The sequence below is a fragment of the Malaclemys terrapin genome, chromosome 1 (assembly GCF_027887155.1).
Source record: "Malaclemys terrapin pileata isolate rMalTer1 chromosome 1, rMalTer1.hap1, whole genome shotgun sequence".
In the NCBI taxonomy this organism is placed as follows: Eukaryota; Metazoa; Chordata; order Testudines; family Emydidae; genus Malaclemys; species Malaclemys terrapin.
In genome coordinates, this window is record NC_071505.1 from 86,362,636 (window position 1) to 86,382,300 (window position 19,665).

The following is a 19,665-nucleotide window of genomic DNA, read 5'->3' on the forward strand; positions in this document are numbered from 1 at the left end:
AGAGTCTAAAATTAGACATCTCAAATTTGAGGCTCCCAAAATTAGACGCTACTTTTGAAAATTTGGCGCATGCTATACAGGGTAATGTATTTTGCTAGTTACACTCAGATAATCTGTTTAGAGATGTTGATAAATATTGGATCTTCATCCTCCATAGGAATCATGGGAACAGATCTATTTCTGGGAGCGTGATCCTGGGAACCATTGCAATATTTTATTAATCCCATTCCACTAAAAGTGTAGGTGGATCGGATTCCAGTTAGTTACATCTTTTAATTTCACTCAGAAATCCTTAAGCTTCTCAGACTTTGATTCCAGTAAATCTGGAATATTAGTATTTATGTCCTTGTTCTTTTGTGACTCTCATTCTGACTAGATTAGTGATGATTGGGTACCTTAGTACATGAGGAGTGGGGAGACCCAAAATGGAATGTGGAGGCTGAGAAGAATTTGTACAATTAAGCTGATCTAAACTAATAAAGATTGGGCTCTTGATCTCTCCTCTACCCATATATGTTACTGTGTACAGCTATAGTACTTCACTGCCTAAAAAAGCCATGTTTTATGAGATATCAGCACCAATCCATCTTGAAAAATGAAAACTCAACATCCTATGTCTGATATAACTTATTATATATCATTCTGTTAGGATGATTTAGTGCTCTATTCTGAGAAGATTTATATGTGGCATAAGGCTGCATTATGTAAAACAGCGAAGTGCTGACGCCCACTTTTGTGTAGTTTAGAGTCGGTCAACATTTTTTAACCAAAAAAAATACGTTTGTCAAAAAAGATGTTCTGAGGAAAGTGAAATGGTTCACAAAAACATATGGATTTATTTGAAATTTCCTAGAATTTTTTGACAGTTTATTAGAAATATTTTTGTATAAGTTTAAAAAAATTTCCTGAAATTTCACACACAAAAAATCATATTTCCACTCTAACTTGTGATTGGTGCACTCCACTAATTACTTATTGGCTGACTGAGCTTTCTCACATGTTGCTATGTGGTGGTCTGGGATTGGATGGATGTGACACAGAGGCCCATTGGTGGTTCACTATGGTAATCAATTCTTATCAGGCCTGACATACTCACTACACCTAACACATTGCCATAATCTGTATCTAAAAGGTGTCACGTAAGGTATCATATACAAACTGGTAACATGCTGGTCCCAAAAATAATTGTGTACTGTGTGTGCAAATAGTTAAAGATGTGCTAGAATTATGTTCTTAAAATATGTTTGGCAAGCAATGCATAATACGCCCAGTCTGTCCTAGACAAAGGAATGTGTATTTGGTTGTCTGATCAGATTGGTCATCAGGCAGAGAAAATGAAGGTACATTTATATGCAAAATGAACAAAGCTGTCAGGAGTGTAAGAGGGGAAAGATGACCACTTAATCTCCATGGGGAGTGGAAACTGCACCCCCAGGAAGCCTTCCCGTCTCTTGAAGCAGGGCCAATGAACTTTGAGAAGATATGAGGAAAAAGACATTTTGGCATCCTTCAACTGAAAAGACAAAGGAACAGAGCACTTGGAGATCTGTGAAAGGGTCAGAGAGTCTGATCAACCATGCTGGAAACAGACTTGGTGAGAAACACATCTTTGAACAAGAGAGTCTAGTTTGTTAAATCAGGTTTTAGTCTTAGACATGTATTTTTACTTGTTTGCTTGTAACCCTTTCTACCTTAATTCCTTTTACTCGATATCACTTAAACCAATGACTTTTCATTTAATAAACTAGTTTTACTTTTACTATAAACCAATTCAGTGCTTTGATTAAAATGCAATGTTTGTCAACCCCAGTTAAATTAAGGAGCTTCTGTTTACCATTTCTTTAAAGGAACAGCAAACTTAACCCCTGTGAGTGTTCCAGGAGAGGGCTGGACACTGCAGGGCAGACAGTTTTGGGGAAATTTGGAACTGGAGAGGGGGATCTGAGGTTAAGCTCCTAAAAGTAATTGGGCAGTGTAAGCCATGGTGTGACCTGAATGCTTGTAGGCTGGCTGTTGGTGTCAGGGCTGTGAGCCACAGCAGTATAGCATTTAAAACATCCAGAGTTGCAGGGCAGGCAGTAACACAACCCCTTAGTGGTCTGGGTTGAACCCCAGAGCATCACATTGTGTACCCAGGATTGGTCAGTTGATTTGCATGTCACAGAAGGTTTACTGTTTCTCTGTGTGGGATGGGGTTTGGCACTTGAGGCTAGGATGAGATACATTATATGACCAACCATGTGCTTAGTTTGTCAACAAGCAGTTATTTGAGGTACTGGTCCAGAAAAGAAAATGGAAACGTGCTAAGAATGAAACTAGGGTGTCTTCCATGCCAGATATGCCATGGGGCAACTGGAGGAACATGTGAAAAGGGCTGGCTGAAAGAATTCCTTGGTACTTAGAGATGAAAAACTTGTGCCTTCACAATACAGAGGACATGCAGAGAGAGGCCCAGGAAAAATAGGAATGGTGGGACCTTGTTTGTGCCCTAAGGAATGTTTGATGGTGCAGGAAGGATGCAGATTCGGTTCAGTGGAATGGATGAACTAGTTACTACTAGCAGCAGAGTGATGTGTACAAGAGAAGGCTTTAAAGTACCACAAACATCATTAAAATTGAGGAGCAGGGAGAGGAAACAACCAACTTTTTGATTAAACATTCTTTTGAGAAATTCCATTTTTGATATTCAACAAGCCTTATGAAAAAATTCTAAGAAATGTGAGAGCCACATATTCAGCATTGGAGACTGAAACTCGGTTTATCCATAGAATAGAAACCCCACGGCAATAGCAATGTAGGGATCTCTACATTCTTTTAATCAGCATGTTTATACCCTAACCTGAAGAGGGACATGGACACCTCTAGAGATGACAAGGTACTCCAGTGTCTGTAATTATTCTGTCTTTAGCTCTTTTGCTTAGGTTGCCAACCAGAATACCAATTATTATGGCTTTTTGTGACAGAGAAGACTGTTTTGAAAGACCTTTCAAACTAATATCACGTAGGCCACTGAGCTACCGCCCACTGATTATGACTTTTAGTCACTCCTGAAATGGGCTGGATTTCAAAGTGACCCCCAAATAAGATTATGTTTCATTACAAGTCCTCTGAGTCATCCAGTCTGTTTTAAACCAGTCTTTAAAAAAGCAGCTATCTAAACCACCCAACTGTGTACCAGTTTGGAAACCATCCAAGTTGCAACTCTGTACATTACTGGCACTTAAGAAGCAGATTATTCAATGTCCCAATGACCTCATCAGTGTTACAGGGGCAATTTTCATGGAAGGATGAACAGTTAGCTCATGAGTAAATTCTCTAGTGTGCTACGCTCCAACAATCTCTCCTTCAAAATCAGTCATGCATGTCTTCTTTCATCTCCCCTTGCTGAAAGATAGACTTATTTTGGATAACACATAGAAAGTCTCACTATCTCAGTCTCATATTCCTTTGAGATAGTATACCGAGGCATTGATAAAGTACAAGCTAGCATGGTCTGTCTTTAAGGGCTCTCCTTCAAGATTCCAGTACAGTGGAGCTACTGGTAATTCAAAATGATCGTCTGCCCCAAAAGTTCTTATTTTAAGTACTGTGATAGATCCTCCTCATGTTAATATGTGCAAAGACAGATTGTGATCAACATCCAAATTATTACTGAATGAGGAAGAATTTTTTCAGGCAGCCTGCTCGAAATGGAAGAAATAGTGATGATGAATATGAATAGCATGTATTAACTTGCCACAGTACTCTTACCCCTGCTTCAAAAACTCCACCACTATGATTTTTACAGACAGGAGAAAAAAAAACTCCTTTATGTTGCTGAATATATAGACTGATGGTGAGGCAGTGGGCAACTTTTTCTGCTGAGTCAGCATTGAACTAGTGCCTCAGTAGGTTGCTTTGGAGTACTATGTTGGTGAAAGACCCCCTCTTCTGGATGAAATGGAAAGTGACCCCATTGACCACTTGTCACTAAAGATGCCCCGGCACTTTTCACAAAAGTAGGATAAATACGCGCAAATCTATGTCTAATCAAACTGAATACAGATAATTTCACCCTCAGAAATGCTTCAGTAAGTTTTTTCCTCAGACTGGACACCTTCCAGGCCTGGGCACAATTCTTTCTCCTGGTACAACTCTTGTTCCAGCTCAGGTGGTAGCTAGGGGATTCTTCAGGATGGCTCCTCTCCCTTTGTTCTGTTCCACCCCTTCATATATCTTTTGCATAAGGCGGAAATCCTTTGTCCCTCTCTGGGTTCCTACCCCCTCCTTCTCAATGTAAAAACACCAGGTTAAAGATGGATTCCAGTTCAAGTGATATGATCACATGTCACTGCAAGACTTCATTGCCCACTTGCCAGCACACATGTATACAGGAAGACTTACAGGTAAAACGCAGCCATCTGCAGTCAATTTTCCTGGTTAATGGGAATCATCAAGATTCCAAACCACCATTAATGGCCCACACTTTGCATAATTACAATAGGCCCTCAGAGTTATATTTCATATTTCTAGTTTCAGATACAAGAGTGGTACATTTATACTCAGTAGATTATGAGCTTTGTAATGATACCTTACAAGAGACCTTTTGCATGAAGCATATTCCAGTTACATTATATTCACTCATTAGCATATTTTTATAAAATCATATAGACTGCAACGTCACACCCTTCTCCTCCCCAGCTGTGCCCACCACACCAGCCCATCTGGCTTTCCCCTTTCATGACACACTGGTGTGCAGTAGTCTTGGACAGCCACTCAGCCAATGAGCACCCAGCACAACCTCAGAGTTTAAGTAGTATAGAACATTTCATTATTAGTACATCTATAGATAGTCCTCTGTGACCTTGTTTTACTCTAAACAATCATGAGAAGTGTGTATAGGTGATATATCATTTACTGTGGGGTACCTGGTGGGAAATTGGCTGGCTATCCCGGAAGAAGGACAGGACACACTTGATATGATATGCAGGGCCGGCTCTAGCGTTTTTGCTGCCCCAAGCAGCAAAAAAAAGCGCCGCCTCCCAGCCCCCCCGCCGAGCGCCGCACCGCCACCCCCCCAGCCGAGCGCCGCCGGAACCCCCCCCAGAGCGCCCCCCCCCCGCCGAGCGCCACGCGCCGGAGCCCAACCCCCCCCTGCGCCGAGCGCCGCCGGAACCCCCCCCGAGCACCGAGCCCCGCAACGCCCCCCCCCCCCGCTGAGCGCCGCGCCGCCGGAGCCTGCCCCTTCCAAGCGCCGCCGGAACCCCCCTCCAGCGCCGCGCCCACACCGCACCCCCACCGTGCGCCGGAACCCCCTTCCAGCGCCGCGCCCGCGCCTCCCCCTCGCCGAGCCCCGCGCAACCGGAGCCTGCCCCCCCAGCGCCGCGCCGCACCGCGCTCCCCCCGCCGCCCCTTACCAGGTGCTGCCCCAAGCATGTGCTTGGGTGTCTGGTGCCTGGAGCCGGCCCTGATGATATGATCAGGCAGCAGCTTTATTATTAGATGTCTGAGACTACCCGGAGGATAAAAGTATACAGTGCAGGCAAATCCATGTTCATTCAAATAATGACACGAGGTTTCCAACAGCCCCTTTCATTTTCCATCCAGGTCCCCCAACCAACCCATGGCTTGGACCTTACCATCCACCCCTCAGAGGAGGGTTAAGGTGGGCTATAAGAAAGGGAGGGTTGGCTCCTTGCCATACCAATCATAGGTGCCCCAACCTCCCCCCCCCCCGTTCCATTAATCAGCACCTCCTTTTCAAGTCCATTACTAGGCCATTTATCTGGTCACTGGATGCCTTCCCTATGGGGTACCTGCACTGGACATCCGCCTTACACTTACAAAACAAGTTGCGACATAGCCTAACCACTTTTCTCCTCACCATAATAGGTCCTCCCTGACATCCGCTGTGGAGAAGGCAAAAAAAACCCCACTCCACTGAAGTCCATATGGTGATGAGGGAAAAATTCCTTCCCAGCCACCCTATGAAGGAGCGAGTAGCGCAATGCCCACAGCAGGTCCTAACCCAACCAGACATTAACACCTTGAGGGGAGGGAAAGTGGGTGCTGCCTTTCCTGCTGCATGGAGAAAGGGCTTCCAATGCCCGGGGTTACATCTTTTATAGACTTCTGCCCTCACATTCCCAGGGGGTGAGTCAGTGCTGCAAAGCTGACCACCACCCACCTTTTTGCAGCAGTTTCTGACCTCCTTCCCCTTCCCTCCCATAAAGCACCACTGCTTCCTCTGGCAAGCCTGGACAACGTCCCCCCCACTTCAGGTGTGGTGCAGTCATTTTCAGTCCTATGAAACAATACAGTAATGCAAATAGAATGGTTTCCTGACCTCTCTTCAGACTGGATATAATATGTAGATTTAAACCATTGCTTTTCTCACAACCATCTCAGTGGCATCAGACAGACCAATATACCGTGAGACAAGGTAGGTGAGGTAATATCTTTTATTGGACCAACTTCTGTTGGTGACCGAGACAAGCTTTTGAGCTTACACAGAGCTCTTCTTCAGTTCTGGGAAATGTACTCAGTGTCACGGCTAAATACAAGGTGGAACAGACTGCACTGTGGTCATTCTGAACCCTCTGGCTGTGATACCTATGAGAATCTCTGCAACACGTAACAGGACACTTCAGAGAATATTAAAAAATGTTGCCTTTTTATTATAATACATTTTCAGAGGTCACTGTAATCCCAAAGGCAAGCCTTTAAACCAATTATCTGAAGAGAAACCAGGAAATTAGCTAGCATATCTTTTATTGTGCTAGATATTTTTTTATTTGCATCATAAAAGTATTAGTTTTCCTAAAGCTTTGTTGCCTGCTAATTAAGATATCATTGTGCTATCATATAACTGTTGACAACCACAACCCCTTAAAATTTTAAACCAAAAGGTGCTTATCTCATAACAAGCAAAAGTACAATATTTGGTTATTATAATGTATTATTTTCAGTGTCTGTTTTCAGCTTTAGTTTGAAACTCTATTTTTGTTTTTGTTTTTGGTTGTAGTAGCTAAGGATGTGAACATTTTTTTTGATGAGTTAGAAGGAGTAAACAGCCCTTCCAAAGATGATGACTCTCTTCTTCACCATGGTAATTTGACCAGTACTTCAGATGATGCCAGCAGATTGGAAACAGTTGGAGAGGTAAGAGCCCATAGACTAAGCCATACAGGGAATAAATGTAATTTGTTTGAAAGGCTTATTCACTGCAGGCCCACTCTTATCCAATCCTGTGATCGTGTGTGTGGGCTCTTAAAGATGACCTCTGCTCTAAAATTATAACATGGAAATATAAAATCTTTTGGGTTCAGAATCTCTTAATCATTCTTGGGGCCCTTCTGTGAACCCTCTCCGATTTATCAACATCCTTCTCGAATGGTTGACACTAGAACTGGACACAGTATTCCAGCAGTGATTGCACCAGTGTGTTATTGGTTCATCAGGCCTATCAATGTGTCCCTGCATTAATCCTCAGGGACTGGAATGATCTCATGCATTTGTGATAGACAGCACTGGCTACCAGACATGGGACATATGTCACCATCCACTGGGTAGTACACAGAAGAGCAAATCTGATTATGCAAAATGGTGGTAAGTAGTATGTACAGAGATGGGAGTTGGGGCTTTGCAGCATACAACTCCCTTCCTTCCCACGCATGCCTTGCAGCATTAATTTCCTCTTAGTGACTTCTTGCTTCCTCAGGGCTGGGGTCCACTAGAAAGAGCACTGAGGATCAGGCAGTTTGTGCATTGGGCCACAATCCACTGGGCGGAGCAATTCTGTTCCCAGGGATCTGTCTCAGATGCAGTTTTTAGCTCATACCACCAATGGTGTGTCCAGTAGGGGAGGATTAGTTGGATCTTCAGTGGAATAGGAGTAAGTAAGGCCAAAATTTTTCAAAGTGGGAGCACAAAGTTTAGGCCCCTAACTTCATATTTAGGCACCAAAAAAAAAAAAAAAAAAAAAAAGTTGGCCTGACTTTGAAATGATCTGAGCCCCTACAACTCCCAGTGGTTGCCCATTCAACCTTAATTCACCCCTTGACCCCCACCCCCCGACCTTGGGCATATGCATTATATTTTTAATTACATGATCACATACTATTTTTTCCACAGTATCCCGGCCTCATTCAATGTACAAAATGGGCATGCAAATAGTTTCACTACAGTTAAACAGACAACTATAGATCTGGCACTTCCTAATCTTTGAGTGCTTGATTTTGCAGCCTACATAACATTCTTTTAACATAGATTTTTTCCTGTGTCATTATTATTTATACTATACTACTGCCAAAAATGTGGTAGGCTCTGTACAGACACGTAGGAAGATGCAGCTCCTGCTCCGAAGAATTTACAACCTAAAAAGAAGTGACGGAAAACCATATACATGCAAAACACAGTCCCTCTTCAGACCATAACTGTACTTGAGTTCACATATTCCTGCTTATTCTTCTTTCCTATAGTCATAATCCTTAGTGGCATTATAAGTATTTCTCCAGCTACCAAACATGAAGTCACAGACAGAGGATTATGATTTCAGGTGGGAATAAGCAGCAAGAGCAGATGAGCTCTTTTGACCCAAAGATCCTATTTTCATACAAATATCCCTTGTAATAAAAACAAAGGACCAAAATATCTGGGAAATATGATAAAGCAAATCTGCTTCTAAGTAAAAGGTGCTTCAGCGTTTCTCATGGTGAATTGACTGCTCTTTAAAAGGAAATGCAGGTAAGCAGCTTTAAAATTCCCTTGTCTTCCTATTTATATTTCTATTAAAGTCCTATTCAGCTTTCTACTGTGATTACCACCATGAAGTGTATTCTGACACTAGAGGGCCATAGATTTTGAGCATATCTTTGATACACATACTTTATAGACTCTGTATGTTTGTCTCTATATGTTTATGGAACCCAACAGTGGATTCTGCGAACATGCAGTATTAATACATTCTCAGCAAAATGAGTTGTAGCTATATAAATGTGTAGGTTGTAAATGAAGCCAGGGCTGCCCAGAGGATGCAGGGGGTTTGGGGACTTCGGCGGCGGGGGGCCCCTGCCGCCGAATTGCCGCCGAAGACCTGGCACTTCACCGGCGGGTCCCGGAGCGGAAGGACCCCCCGCCGCTGAATTGCCGCGGAAGAAGCTCCAGGGCCCGGGCCCCGTGAGAGTTTTCTGGGGCCCCCAGAGCGAGTGAAGGACCCCACTCCAGGGGCCCTGAAAAACTCTTGTGGGGGCCCCTGCGGGGCCTGGGGCAAATTGCCCCACTTTCCTCCCCCTCTGGGCAGCCCTGAATGAAGCTGACAAGACAGCAAGAAACACCAGTAAGAAGTATTAGCCTTTTTTTAAAGCAAAAATAGCCTGAATTGGATGGGACAGTTTCACACTTCCATGGGAATGCTGCTGTCATGGGCAGTCATATTAGCAGAAGGAGAGGGGATATATCTCAGGTAGTTAGGGCCAGTCTCAGAGAGTGGTTTTTAATATCAGAACAGAGACTTTGAATTGAACTCTATATTAATTGCAGAACCAGTGCAGTGACAGGTGCACTGGAATGATGCATTCCTGGCCACCTGTGTTGCTAAGCGGTTGGCTGCTGCACTGGATTTTGCTCCACCCCAAATATCAAAGCAATAACTCGCAGTTTAATTTTAAGATTTCAGAAAAAGGCCTAAGTCAAAGATGTTATCAGAGTGGGCGTGTGTGTGCACATACAATTTGGAGTTTGTGTACCTGAGGTTATGTAAGAAGAAGAATCCAAAGATACATCAGGGAAAATGGGGCAAAATACTGACTGTTTGCGTAAGAAACATTTAGAGAAAAGCCAATTGTATTCTGAGGAGTTATGTCAGAGTTAGAGACTAAATTCAATCATTAAAATGGGAAACAGAGGGAACTTCAGTCTGGCTTTAAACATAAATTGGAATTTAACCTGTACTATGGAGTCACTACAGACACCTCCATAATATACATAAGATCCTGTGCTGCACCTCCTGGACACGCAGCACAGAACCCACAGCCCAGTGGGAGGGGAGATAAAGGTGGCTTGCCTTGAGCTGCTTCTGTGCCCTCTGTATTCCAGGTACTACTTTAACTTACAGCAGTCTCCCAAGGGTTGCATATAAGGAGTGGAGTAGGGACCACAATCAGCTCCATTGTTTTTAAAGACTTTGCTCTACCTTCCATTTACTTAAATATCCCCTTGCTTTTTTTCCCCCCTCTCCTCCCAAAGTGGCAGTTTTACAGGGAAAGTTTAAGCAATATGTTTTCCTGAATTATTTTCATATTTAATGCTCTGCAGAATCTTTCCCTAGTGTATTGCTGATGTCATTTATAAGTACTATATGCAATATAGATACTAATGGTCTCTTGTCATTTCCTAATGCTTTTAAACTTTTTTCTTGCCTTCTTTTTTACTTGATAAACTGTACCTACTGTACCAACTCTGCACCTGGCAGGCATTGTGAAGACAATATTTTAATGAGCAGTTCTTTCAAAAATTCCCCTCCTTTAGCCTGCAGTGAGTCCAGTGTCCCAAGGCTAGGGGCCGTGTGGAACCTTCTCATTTGCTTTCACATTTAAACTAAGATGCTTTCTTATAACCAGAACCAAGGAGGCAAACAACACCAAGCATCCTTGTTGGGAATATTTATCCTTTTTTCCTGCAAGATACATTTTTATATTGATCGTGAACAGTGTTCAAACTGTGCCATTTAAGATGGGAGACAATTCTCCTCTGGGAAAATGGTCTGAAAATTCCTGACAGTGCATTTGAAAGGCAGAATATTTGATTTTAAGAAGTTTTTTTTTTATTAGCTATGGGTTTAGTTTATTTCTGTCAGGGATGGTTTGCCAGTATCCAGACAGAGGGTGACTCATCACAAACAGGAAACTACCCCAATCGTCTTGTCAGTTTGGCTGTGGAATGTTAACAGGAGGACTCCTGCGAGCTCTTCTCCATCATTCCACTCTCACTGTTCATTCCAATGGCTGAAGAGGTTTGTTATTTCAATATGTAACATTGCTTATGTCAGGCTCTAAGCACTTTAATGTTTCTTTAAAAAAAAAATCCCTCAAAACACATTTACGGCCTCCACATTTTGAGCGACATACCCCATCTACACAAAAGCATAAACCTACCAGCTGACAGGGGCGGTACTGCAGATTATGGGGTGTGTATGTTTGTGTGCATGCGTGTGTATTATATAATAGAGAGAGAGAGAGAGAGAGGTGGTGGTAAAAAAGTGTGAGGGATAAATGGCAACCTTCACCTCCATACCTGACCTGACTTTAAAAGAGACTGGTTTCCTGGTTTATTAGATTTTTGGAAAGGAATCAGACTTTGCTGATCTGTTTGCCAAAGCAATATAAAAAAAAAAAAAAAAAAGCTAAATCTGTTTGCTTGTTGCAAGGGTAGAAAATGCTTGAACCGATCCATTATTTACAGGTAATAGTCAAGAAGTAGTGTTTTCTTTAGCCATTGCTAAAGATAGACTTATTTCCAGTGTGGTAAATCCAATCAGAAAATATATTCAATAGTTCCATAGTGTTCTAAAGTTAATCTAGTGGGACTATGCTGGGATGGAAACAGAACTTTTGTGTCTTCGTCACGGGGATCACCCACCAGCATGGTGCCTTCTCAGGGATTAGCTCTCTCAGCGAGTGCGTCCTCTCCTGGTGGTGCCTCTCCTGTTGTTGTCCGCACCTGCAGACCCCTCAGTCCAAGTCCCACGGTGTCCTCTTCATGACTTGGCCCACCGGCCAGGCCACCATCCATGTTTTCCCCCTTCTGGGGGGAAGTATCTCCCAGTTCTACAGTCCAGCCACTTCCCCAGTGGCAAGTGGGAGGGACCTGGGCCTGCCCACTACTCTGGGTTCTGGCCCAGGATCTGTAGATAGCAGCCTCCTGCTGCCTCTCCTTAACTTCTCCACCAGTGCTGCTTAAGTTTCCTGGGCCACTTCCCCATGGCCCCAGCACATTCTTCACCCTCTTCTCAGGGCTTCCAGCCCGCAAGTCCCAGCAGCCAGCCAGGAGCTCCATTATGCTCCCCAGGTCCCTGCCAATACTGCTCTGTCCAAGGTGCTAGCTTCCTTCCACCTGCAAGGCACCCAGGTCTCCCTCCTTGAGCTCCAGGGAGTAACTGCCCCTGCTCTGCCCTGTTGTTCTTCTTATATGGGCCTCCTGAGCCCAGACTGGCTGCTCCTCACAGCCTCTCTTCCTATGGACAGCTTCCCATGCAGCCTCCCTAGGGCTCTATAGACCCCTTACATGCCAATGTGGGTGGATGCCCTTCTGCCACCTGTGGAGGGCTACTGAAGCTGATGCTGCCATACAGAATACCTGCCAGCCAGAAGTGAGTTATGCTCAATACGGGGGTCAGAATCACCATCACTTTGAAATGCTTCCAATTCTTTTACTTTGTTTGTATGCAGATATTTTAGTACATTAAACTCTTAGTCTTCAGCTTTTGTTTCAGAATAATTCCATCTTTTACTTAATTTTGTATGTTAGAAGTTCCTGTTAGACTTCAAATGACATAAAATCTCCCTTTGTCTCCCTTTCCTCCCGACTTTAAAGCTTGCCTAACGAGGCGTCCTAGTTTTGAATCTGGGAGGTCAGTACCCCTTCTGCTTAAATGGAGACAATCAAATCCAGAAGTATTTTGTATGGGATGCTAGACAAAACTATCAGTCTTATGAAACATCACACACAAAGCACTTAAAGACTTGGCCCACTTCTCCTAATTGCTTACCAGTCAAGCCTTTTATATTGAATCACGCTGAAATTTGTAGCTCCATAGGTTCAAATGGTGATAGTCAACTTGCTTTGGTAATTGTTTTTGCTCTTCACAGGGAGTACCTGATAAAAACAAATCCAATGGGCTATATTTTAGGGATGGAAAATGCCGGATCGACTACATTCTGGTGTACAGAAAATCTAGCCCACAGACAGAGAAGAGAGAAGTATTTGAAAGAAATATCAGAGCAGAAGGACTACAAATGGAGAAAGAGGTAATAGAGCTTCTCTGTTGAAAATTTTAAAATATAAAACTCGATAGATTAGTAGGGCCTGATTCTCATTTACTCTAAGGCAGTGATACTCAGACTGAGGCTCAGGAATCGCAAGCAGCTCCTTAATGTGTTTCCTGCGACTCTTTGCAGGACATAATATCAAACCACTGTGTGATTTAATTCTTAACCAATAAGGATGCTTTTACTATGTTATTAACCAATTGTAGAATACTTGGTCAGTCATTTTGCTGTGAGAATAATAGATATATAGAAAATGAAACAGTGATATCACACTACTGTGGCTCTTTTGGGTAATGTTGATCTCTAATTTGGTTCTTGAGCCACTGGGGTCTAAGTATCACTGCTCTAAGGCCTCTTTACACTGCCGTGGCAGAGGAAAGGGGCCTTAAAGGGGTGTCAATATACAGAGCAGTGTAAATGGGTCCTAGTGTAAATGAGAATCAGACCCATAGATTTTAAGGCAAGAATGAACCACTAAGATCATCTTTTCTGATCTCTGGAATTACAAGACCATAGAATTTCATCCAGTGACTCCTGCAGTTGACGGAATACATTCTTTCCTACCATATAAGTAAACACTATCAAGCCCTCCACTGTACAAAAATTTGAGATTAGTGAGCAACATAAATGCCATTTAAACTAATGATATTTCTGATACCGCCAAGTCTACCATAAACAATGGGAAAAACTAACGTGAAATATACTATGTCAACTTATTTTTGAACCATATGTAGCAGGGGCAAAGCTTACAAAAGTCATACATGGGTAAGTGGCTTAGTAACATGAGGAACATGCTTAAACATGTCTCTTCAGATGTGCACATTTTCTGCCCATCCCCCACTTCTTTTTACACTTATGAATAAGTTTTGACTTTATGGGTTCTGAATGTGTTTGTGGAGGGCTTGAGACTCAGTGCCAGTCAGTGTGGAGGGCTATGACTAGTACTTCACCCTTACTTGTGCCTCATGTACTCTCACTTGTACTGAAGTGTAATGCTTGCTGTATCATACCATATAAGGATTTATAGATTCAAGGCCTTCCTGAACTACCTACCATGTGTCTGTTTATCTACCTGTCTTTATACACTGTCCCACTGATTTTTAAAATGCATGTTATCAACCATATGCCTGTAGTTCTTCTGCACATGCCCTTGAACAGCACGCTTCCTATCAGAATGCTAACTGGGGGAAAAATGGCAGGCCTTTCGCTTTGAAAGGACTAAAAATTTTATACATATCTGCCTTCCTTTTAACATTTTTTTCTGATTGAACATAGATATTGTGTAGTGGTTACATTAGAACATCAACATTTACCAGTAGCTACTACACCAAGGTATCTTGGAAATAACTTTCATGTCACAATGGTAGTTTAATGACTGTATTTATTACAAAGGTTTCTTGCTTGTACTCACAATGACCTGTTTCACAGAGGAAATTCAACATCATGTTAACTTGTTATCAGCTAATACAGGAGTATGTGGCCGCTCAGCCCTAGATCACAAAATCTGATCTTCTTTCATAACATAAAGTCAAGAACAAACATGAGGAAATATTTTCTGTAGCTTATTAAGTTTTATCAAAGCAGAAGATGAATATGAAATGAATCCTGCTTATTGATCTGTCTGTCAAATAGTTCTATTTTGAAGAACTCTTTTATTTTGAGAAATTTGAAACAGTCTTTTGGATTTATTATGGTACTGAGACCAACAGTGAAAGCTACAAAGGCACTATCTTTTATGTATTATGGAGGTTAAATGCAGCATTTTGCATGGGAAACTTTTGAAGTATTTGTCTTTAAGGTACTTGGTATCGACTTTTGAGGTTCTCTCTCTGCTGGCTATACAGTTGTCTTCTTTCAAGTCAATTTGCCTTTATTGGCGTTTGCTCTTTTACTGCCTAGCAGACAAGTTCTCTGAATGTTCTGCCATCTCACTATTCATTTCAATTTCTCTATTATGCCATTGACATGCAGCTATATTTCTCATTAATACTGTTTGACCCAATGTGACTTCTTGCTAGAATTAGTAATTGGACATCTCTAAATTTTGTTTCACTCAGAATGATCAAAATGAGGTTGTTACATAGCTCTAGTAAATACTTTTAACATCTAAATGTGTAGTCTTTTAGAAAATATGACTTTGACTTTAAATTAAACACTAAGATACATATTTTATAATAATTTTGTCCTTGAATTGAATTCCAATCAGAGGAAATAAGTAGAATTACAGTACCAGTAGCTTTCTCTGTACATTAGCAACCTCCAAGTTTGAACTCGGTGGAATGACAGAGAAATGTGGAATGGTGGAAAGGTTTATGCCTTGATTGTGTCTCATTTCAATTGCATGGGTCTGTCCTTTGATAAGACTTCCAAATCAATCTGGGTTTCAATGCTGGAATGTATAAGTAGCAGCTTTGGCTGGTGCTTGTTACTGTTTCATAATGAACCTGCTTCCAGTGGGAAGAGAGATAAGTTTATAACTGGAGAAGATGTGCGAGACAGCTGTCTCCAGTTCTGGCTGCTGAATGTCAGCAGGTATATCAGTTGTGAATCTTGGAGTAAGGTGAACATGGGTTATTCAATAATTTTCTGTTTGGTTCTTGATCGTTTTTCATCTGGCTACTTGATTGTTTGTGATGTTGCTTTAGAATTTTGACATTAGTCCTGTCTGCTTTAGCCTGTTTAATTTGAGATGAAGTGTTGAAATGGAAACTTTAAGGGCTATTCACACTACAACTTTGAAACCAAATTCATCAGAAACACTGCAATGAAAGGATGGCAGATGATACTGGCTACCCTGACAAATGCAAATGATGCAAGAGCCTGTGGAGGCAGTTTTTGAACCAGTAAGACAAATAGCATGAAATCTAAAAGTTAAACCAGAAGAAGAAGAGGCACAATATCAGAAACATGAAACTGACAAAATCTGGACAGTTCCTGACTGATGAAGATTATTAATATTTTGCCCATGTGTATCATCCCCTCAGAATTCACAGACAGGTTCCTGGGCTACATTACATGGCTCTCGTTTGGAAATTCCACCATAATCTTCTTATCTTCAGCAATAAACCGTGAGGAGGTGCTAGCATGAAAAAAGAAATCCTTAAATACCAAAGTAATTCAGGATATAGATTCAGGATATAGAGGGCAGAGCCGTGATAGCAGTAATTAATCTGAGTGGTCACGAGTTCACAATTGGCTAAACTTACACACTAAGCAGCACTGGTGCTGATTTTTATGTAATGTTAAAATAATTTTTTTTCAGTGTATACGGAATTGGAGATAGTATTACTGTCTTGTCTCAGTTCGATCTGGGTCATATCCAATACATCTGTGACTGTGAGATAAAGAAGTTCTAGGTATTTGATGCAAAATATGGGCCTAACATATGTTTTTAAGAAGAACCACAGGACAGACTATACCTTTTTTGCAGCCAGATACCAAACTTTCCCATACTGATCTCTATTTTATCTTACATGGTCTCACAAATGATGTGAATAGCTGTGATATCTGGGCCTCAGGATTTTTATCACCCCCTATTGTTGTTCAGTTTATACTATTGGATGCAAAACAAAAATTCAAGTTCCTGTATTTAATGTACAGCTCAAAGATGAGAATACTGAGTTTGTCTGTCGATACAGTTTCAGTCGTTTCTATAACTACTGTATGAGAATCTTGCGTGGCCTATCAGAGGATTCTAATTGGGAAAATATTAATGGGAAAACAGTAATTAAGATGCATGTGTTCATATATTGAAGGTATTTATATCTCAATGCATATCTGATACATGAAAAATGCTTATGATACCTAGACTCTCAGAATAGATTCTATTTGATTTCAACTCAGTTTACTTTTTCTTTTATTATAGTTCTTATAGCTATACTGAGTTATTGCATATATAATTGTTTTTGCGTACTAACATTCTTTTATCCAAATTTTTGAGTATGCCATTCATAAAATGAATGATAAAATATATATATAAATGTGTATATTGAATTTGGTTAATTGTTTGGGGTGAGAGTCTGTGCTGAACTTAGTCCATGGGGAGGACAGCTAAGGTGGCGCAAAACTACGTTTGCACCTTCCTAATTCTGTGCTGCTCTGCAGTACCCATTAGACAGCCCTAAGATCAGTCGAAGTTAGGGTAACCTGTCCCTCGCTGTCCAGGGGCCACAGTGCTGCCCAGAATCTCTGAAGCATTGTATCCATTCCCAATGCATCCCTTGCATCCTCAGCCACTCTTCATCACTCTGGCACTTTTACCAGGCATAAAGGGGTGAGAATCTGCAGCGGGGGTGAGAATCTTACTGGTTGTGTTTATATACTATAAATAGGCCTAATAATGCAACCCTAGCTACTTCACCTAAATAGCATAACAAAAGTCACTTTAAATATGCTGATAGAGATAAATAAATAGGAATCTTGCATGAGTAGTCAGCCTGCTCATGTAAATTAGGATAGTAGGATCAGGCCTTGTATTTTTATTTTATATATGTAGGGTAATGTTGCTGTATGAAATCAATGAAATGTTTTAAAACACCAACAAAACCCTTCAGTCCTCTATGTGCCAACAAGCAAATACTGCATACTCCTCAGAGTCACTGGAGGTAGAGCATTGACCATAAACTAATTTCTGATATTTTTCAAAAATCAGTCAACATGTTTGGGTTTCAGTCTGCTTGTTGATGTTCCCTTTCAGTTAAAGAAAGGGTTGGTTTTGTGTACCAGTATTTCTCAGTTTTCTGTTAACCATTCATGTTCTGTGCTTTAGTGCTACATGCCAGATTAAAAACTTCAACATTGTCACCATCAGTGTCAAAATGTCACCAGGTCATCCCCTAATTGTGCTTGATTATCTGCCTTAAGCAGCAACTGATATTTGTGGAGCAACATCTGGCAGTTGATATGCAGCAGAAGTATAAAATAGGTACTCATTGCAAGACAGCTCATTCTTATCTTCACTAATGTGTGTGAACTGATAGCTACCAGTAGGTATAATTTAAATCTGAAAACCATTTGGGGGTCATTCTGAATCAAAGATACTGTATAAATATATTATTATTTTTTGACTTTATGGGTTCTGAATGTGTTTGTGGAGGGATAGTAAGTACTCTCTAAAGTAGTTTCCCTTAACATGGCTATAACTTTGTGCTAATGGGGACAAGGCTTTAGAGGTTTAGTATTGTGTATGGAGAAAGTTGCAAGTCCATTATGCTACCCTTTCCATTCCAGAATGTGATCATTAGGAGTTTACCATGCAACTTCCCCTCAGATGTGGCCACAGTAACTCACACATTTGTCACTTCCAGACTGTACTATTGAAAACTGCTGTATCTATAAATGAAGGTGCTGTGAGATGCAACAGCCCAGTTCCTCAGTAGGATGAACCATCTGGCACATCCTACCAGTGTTCCACATCTTTCATGGGTTTTAATCACCAAGTCCCTCAACAGGTCAGAGCGCTACTGCATCATAGCCTGGCTCTCCATCCAAAACCCACTGAGACAGCATCACTCCAGTAGACTAAGACCTCTAACAAAGCCAAGGTAAAGCTCATGAAAGCTAGAGACAAAATATTCTTGGCCAAAGGTACCTGACTGTGACAGAAGAAATTTTCTGCAGAGATAAGATTGAGACAAAAATCTATCGCTCTCCAGAGTATGGAATTGCTACCGCTCAATCCATAAACAAAACTTCCTTATAGAAGTGAAGAGCAGAATTAATTATGATGTCCTCTATGGACAATGCCTTTAAGTCTAAACTACTGCATCTAATGCTTTGGTATTATGGTGACAAGCACTTCGGAAGTGCCTAATATACGTAGGGACAAGGGAGTATTTTTCAAAAGCACTTGTGTGATTTTTTTTTTTTAAGAAGAGCAAAGCTCATTGACTTCCAATGGGTCTTGTGTTCCTCAATCATTTGTGGTGGGATTTTCCAAAGCACTGGGTCCACAGCATTTTTCTTTATTCTGTTCTCCCATACCAAAGCAAGAGTGAGAGTTCACTGCAACTCTGCTGGCTGCGTTTAGTTTCCTAAAGCCTCTCTGAGCACAGAAAGTTGTCACTGAAAAAACCTGTTTTGACACCCAAATGAAGATTTTTAGACTTTACATTGACTTCCAAGGTTCCTTCCTAGACCTGAGGAAGTGTAATGTAATGGCTCCGCACAATACTTAGAGATAGTTCCACTTTCTTTAGCTAAGAGTTTTTCCTTATGTTTATGAATAACTTATTTTATAATTGGTTAACTTTTTACATATTGCCACTTTCACTAGAGAACAGTGTACTACTTCCCAGAAGTCTGATAGAAATTCCAGCTGGTACTCAGCAATGACTTGGCTCAAGTCTTGTTGAAAGTAATGGATGTAATGAGAAATCACAAATGACAAGAATACACAGTATAGTATAATATAGTGACTCTTGACTGATCCCTGAATGTAAAACCAAAATTAGATTAAGACCATGTCAAAGTGAGGTAAAAGGCTTGAAATATAGGCTGAATAGAGAAAAAACTTTAAAAGCTGAAACTTAAAATACAATTATGTTCAGAAAAATGATTATGTGAAAATGCCACATTTTTAATCATCAGCTCTTCCTCCAATATATATTCAGTTATAGCAGTGTTCTTTTCTGACAAAAAA

The 19,665-nt window shown here is 41.3% G+C and overlaps 1 protein-coding gene across 1 annotated transcript in view; it reads left to right on the plus strand.

Moving 5' to 3' along the window:
- Positions 1-19,665, plus strand: part of ANO4 (anoctamin 4) — a 316,199-nt gene that overhangs the window by 150,882 nt on the left and 145,652 nt on the right. The window contains exons 6-7 of the mRNA XM_054028953.1: positions 7,004-7,140; positions 12,846-13,004. Of these exons, the coding sequence (XP_053884928.1) occupies positions 7,004-7,140; positions 12,846-13,004 (296 nt within the window). The remainder of the gene's footprint in view (positions 1-7,003; positions 7,141-12,845; positions 13,005-19,665) is intronic.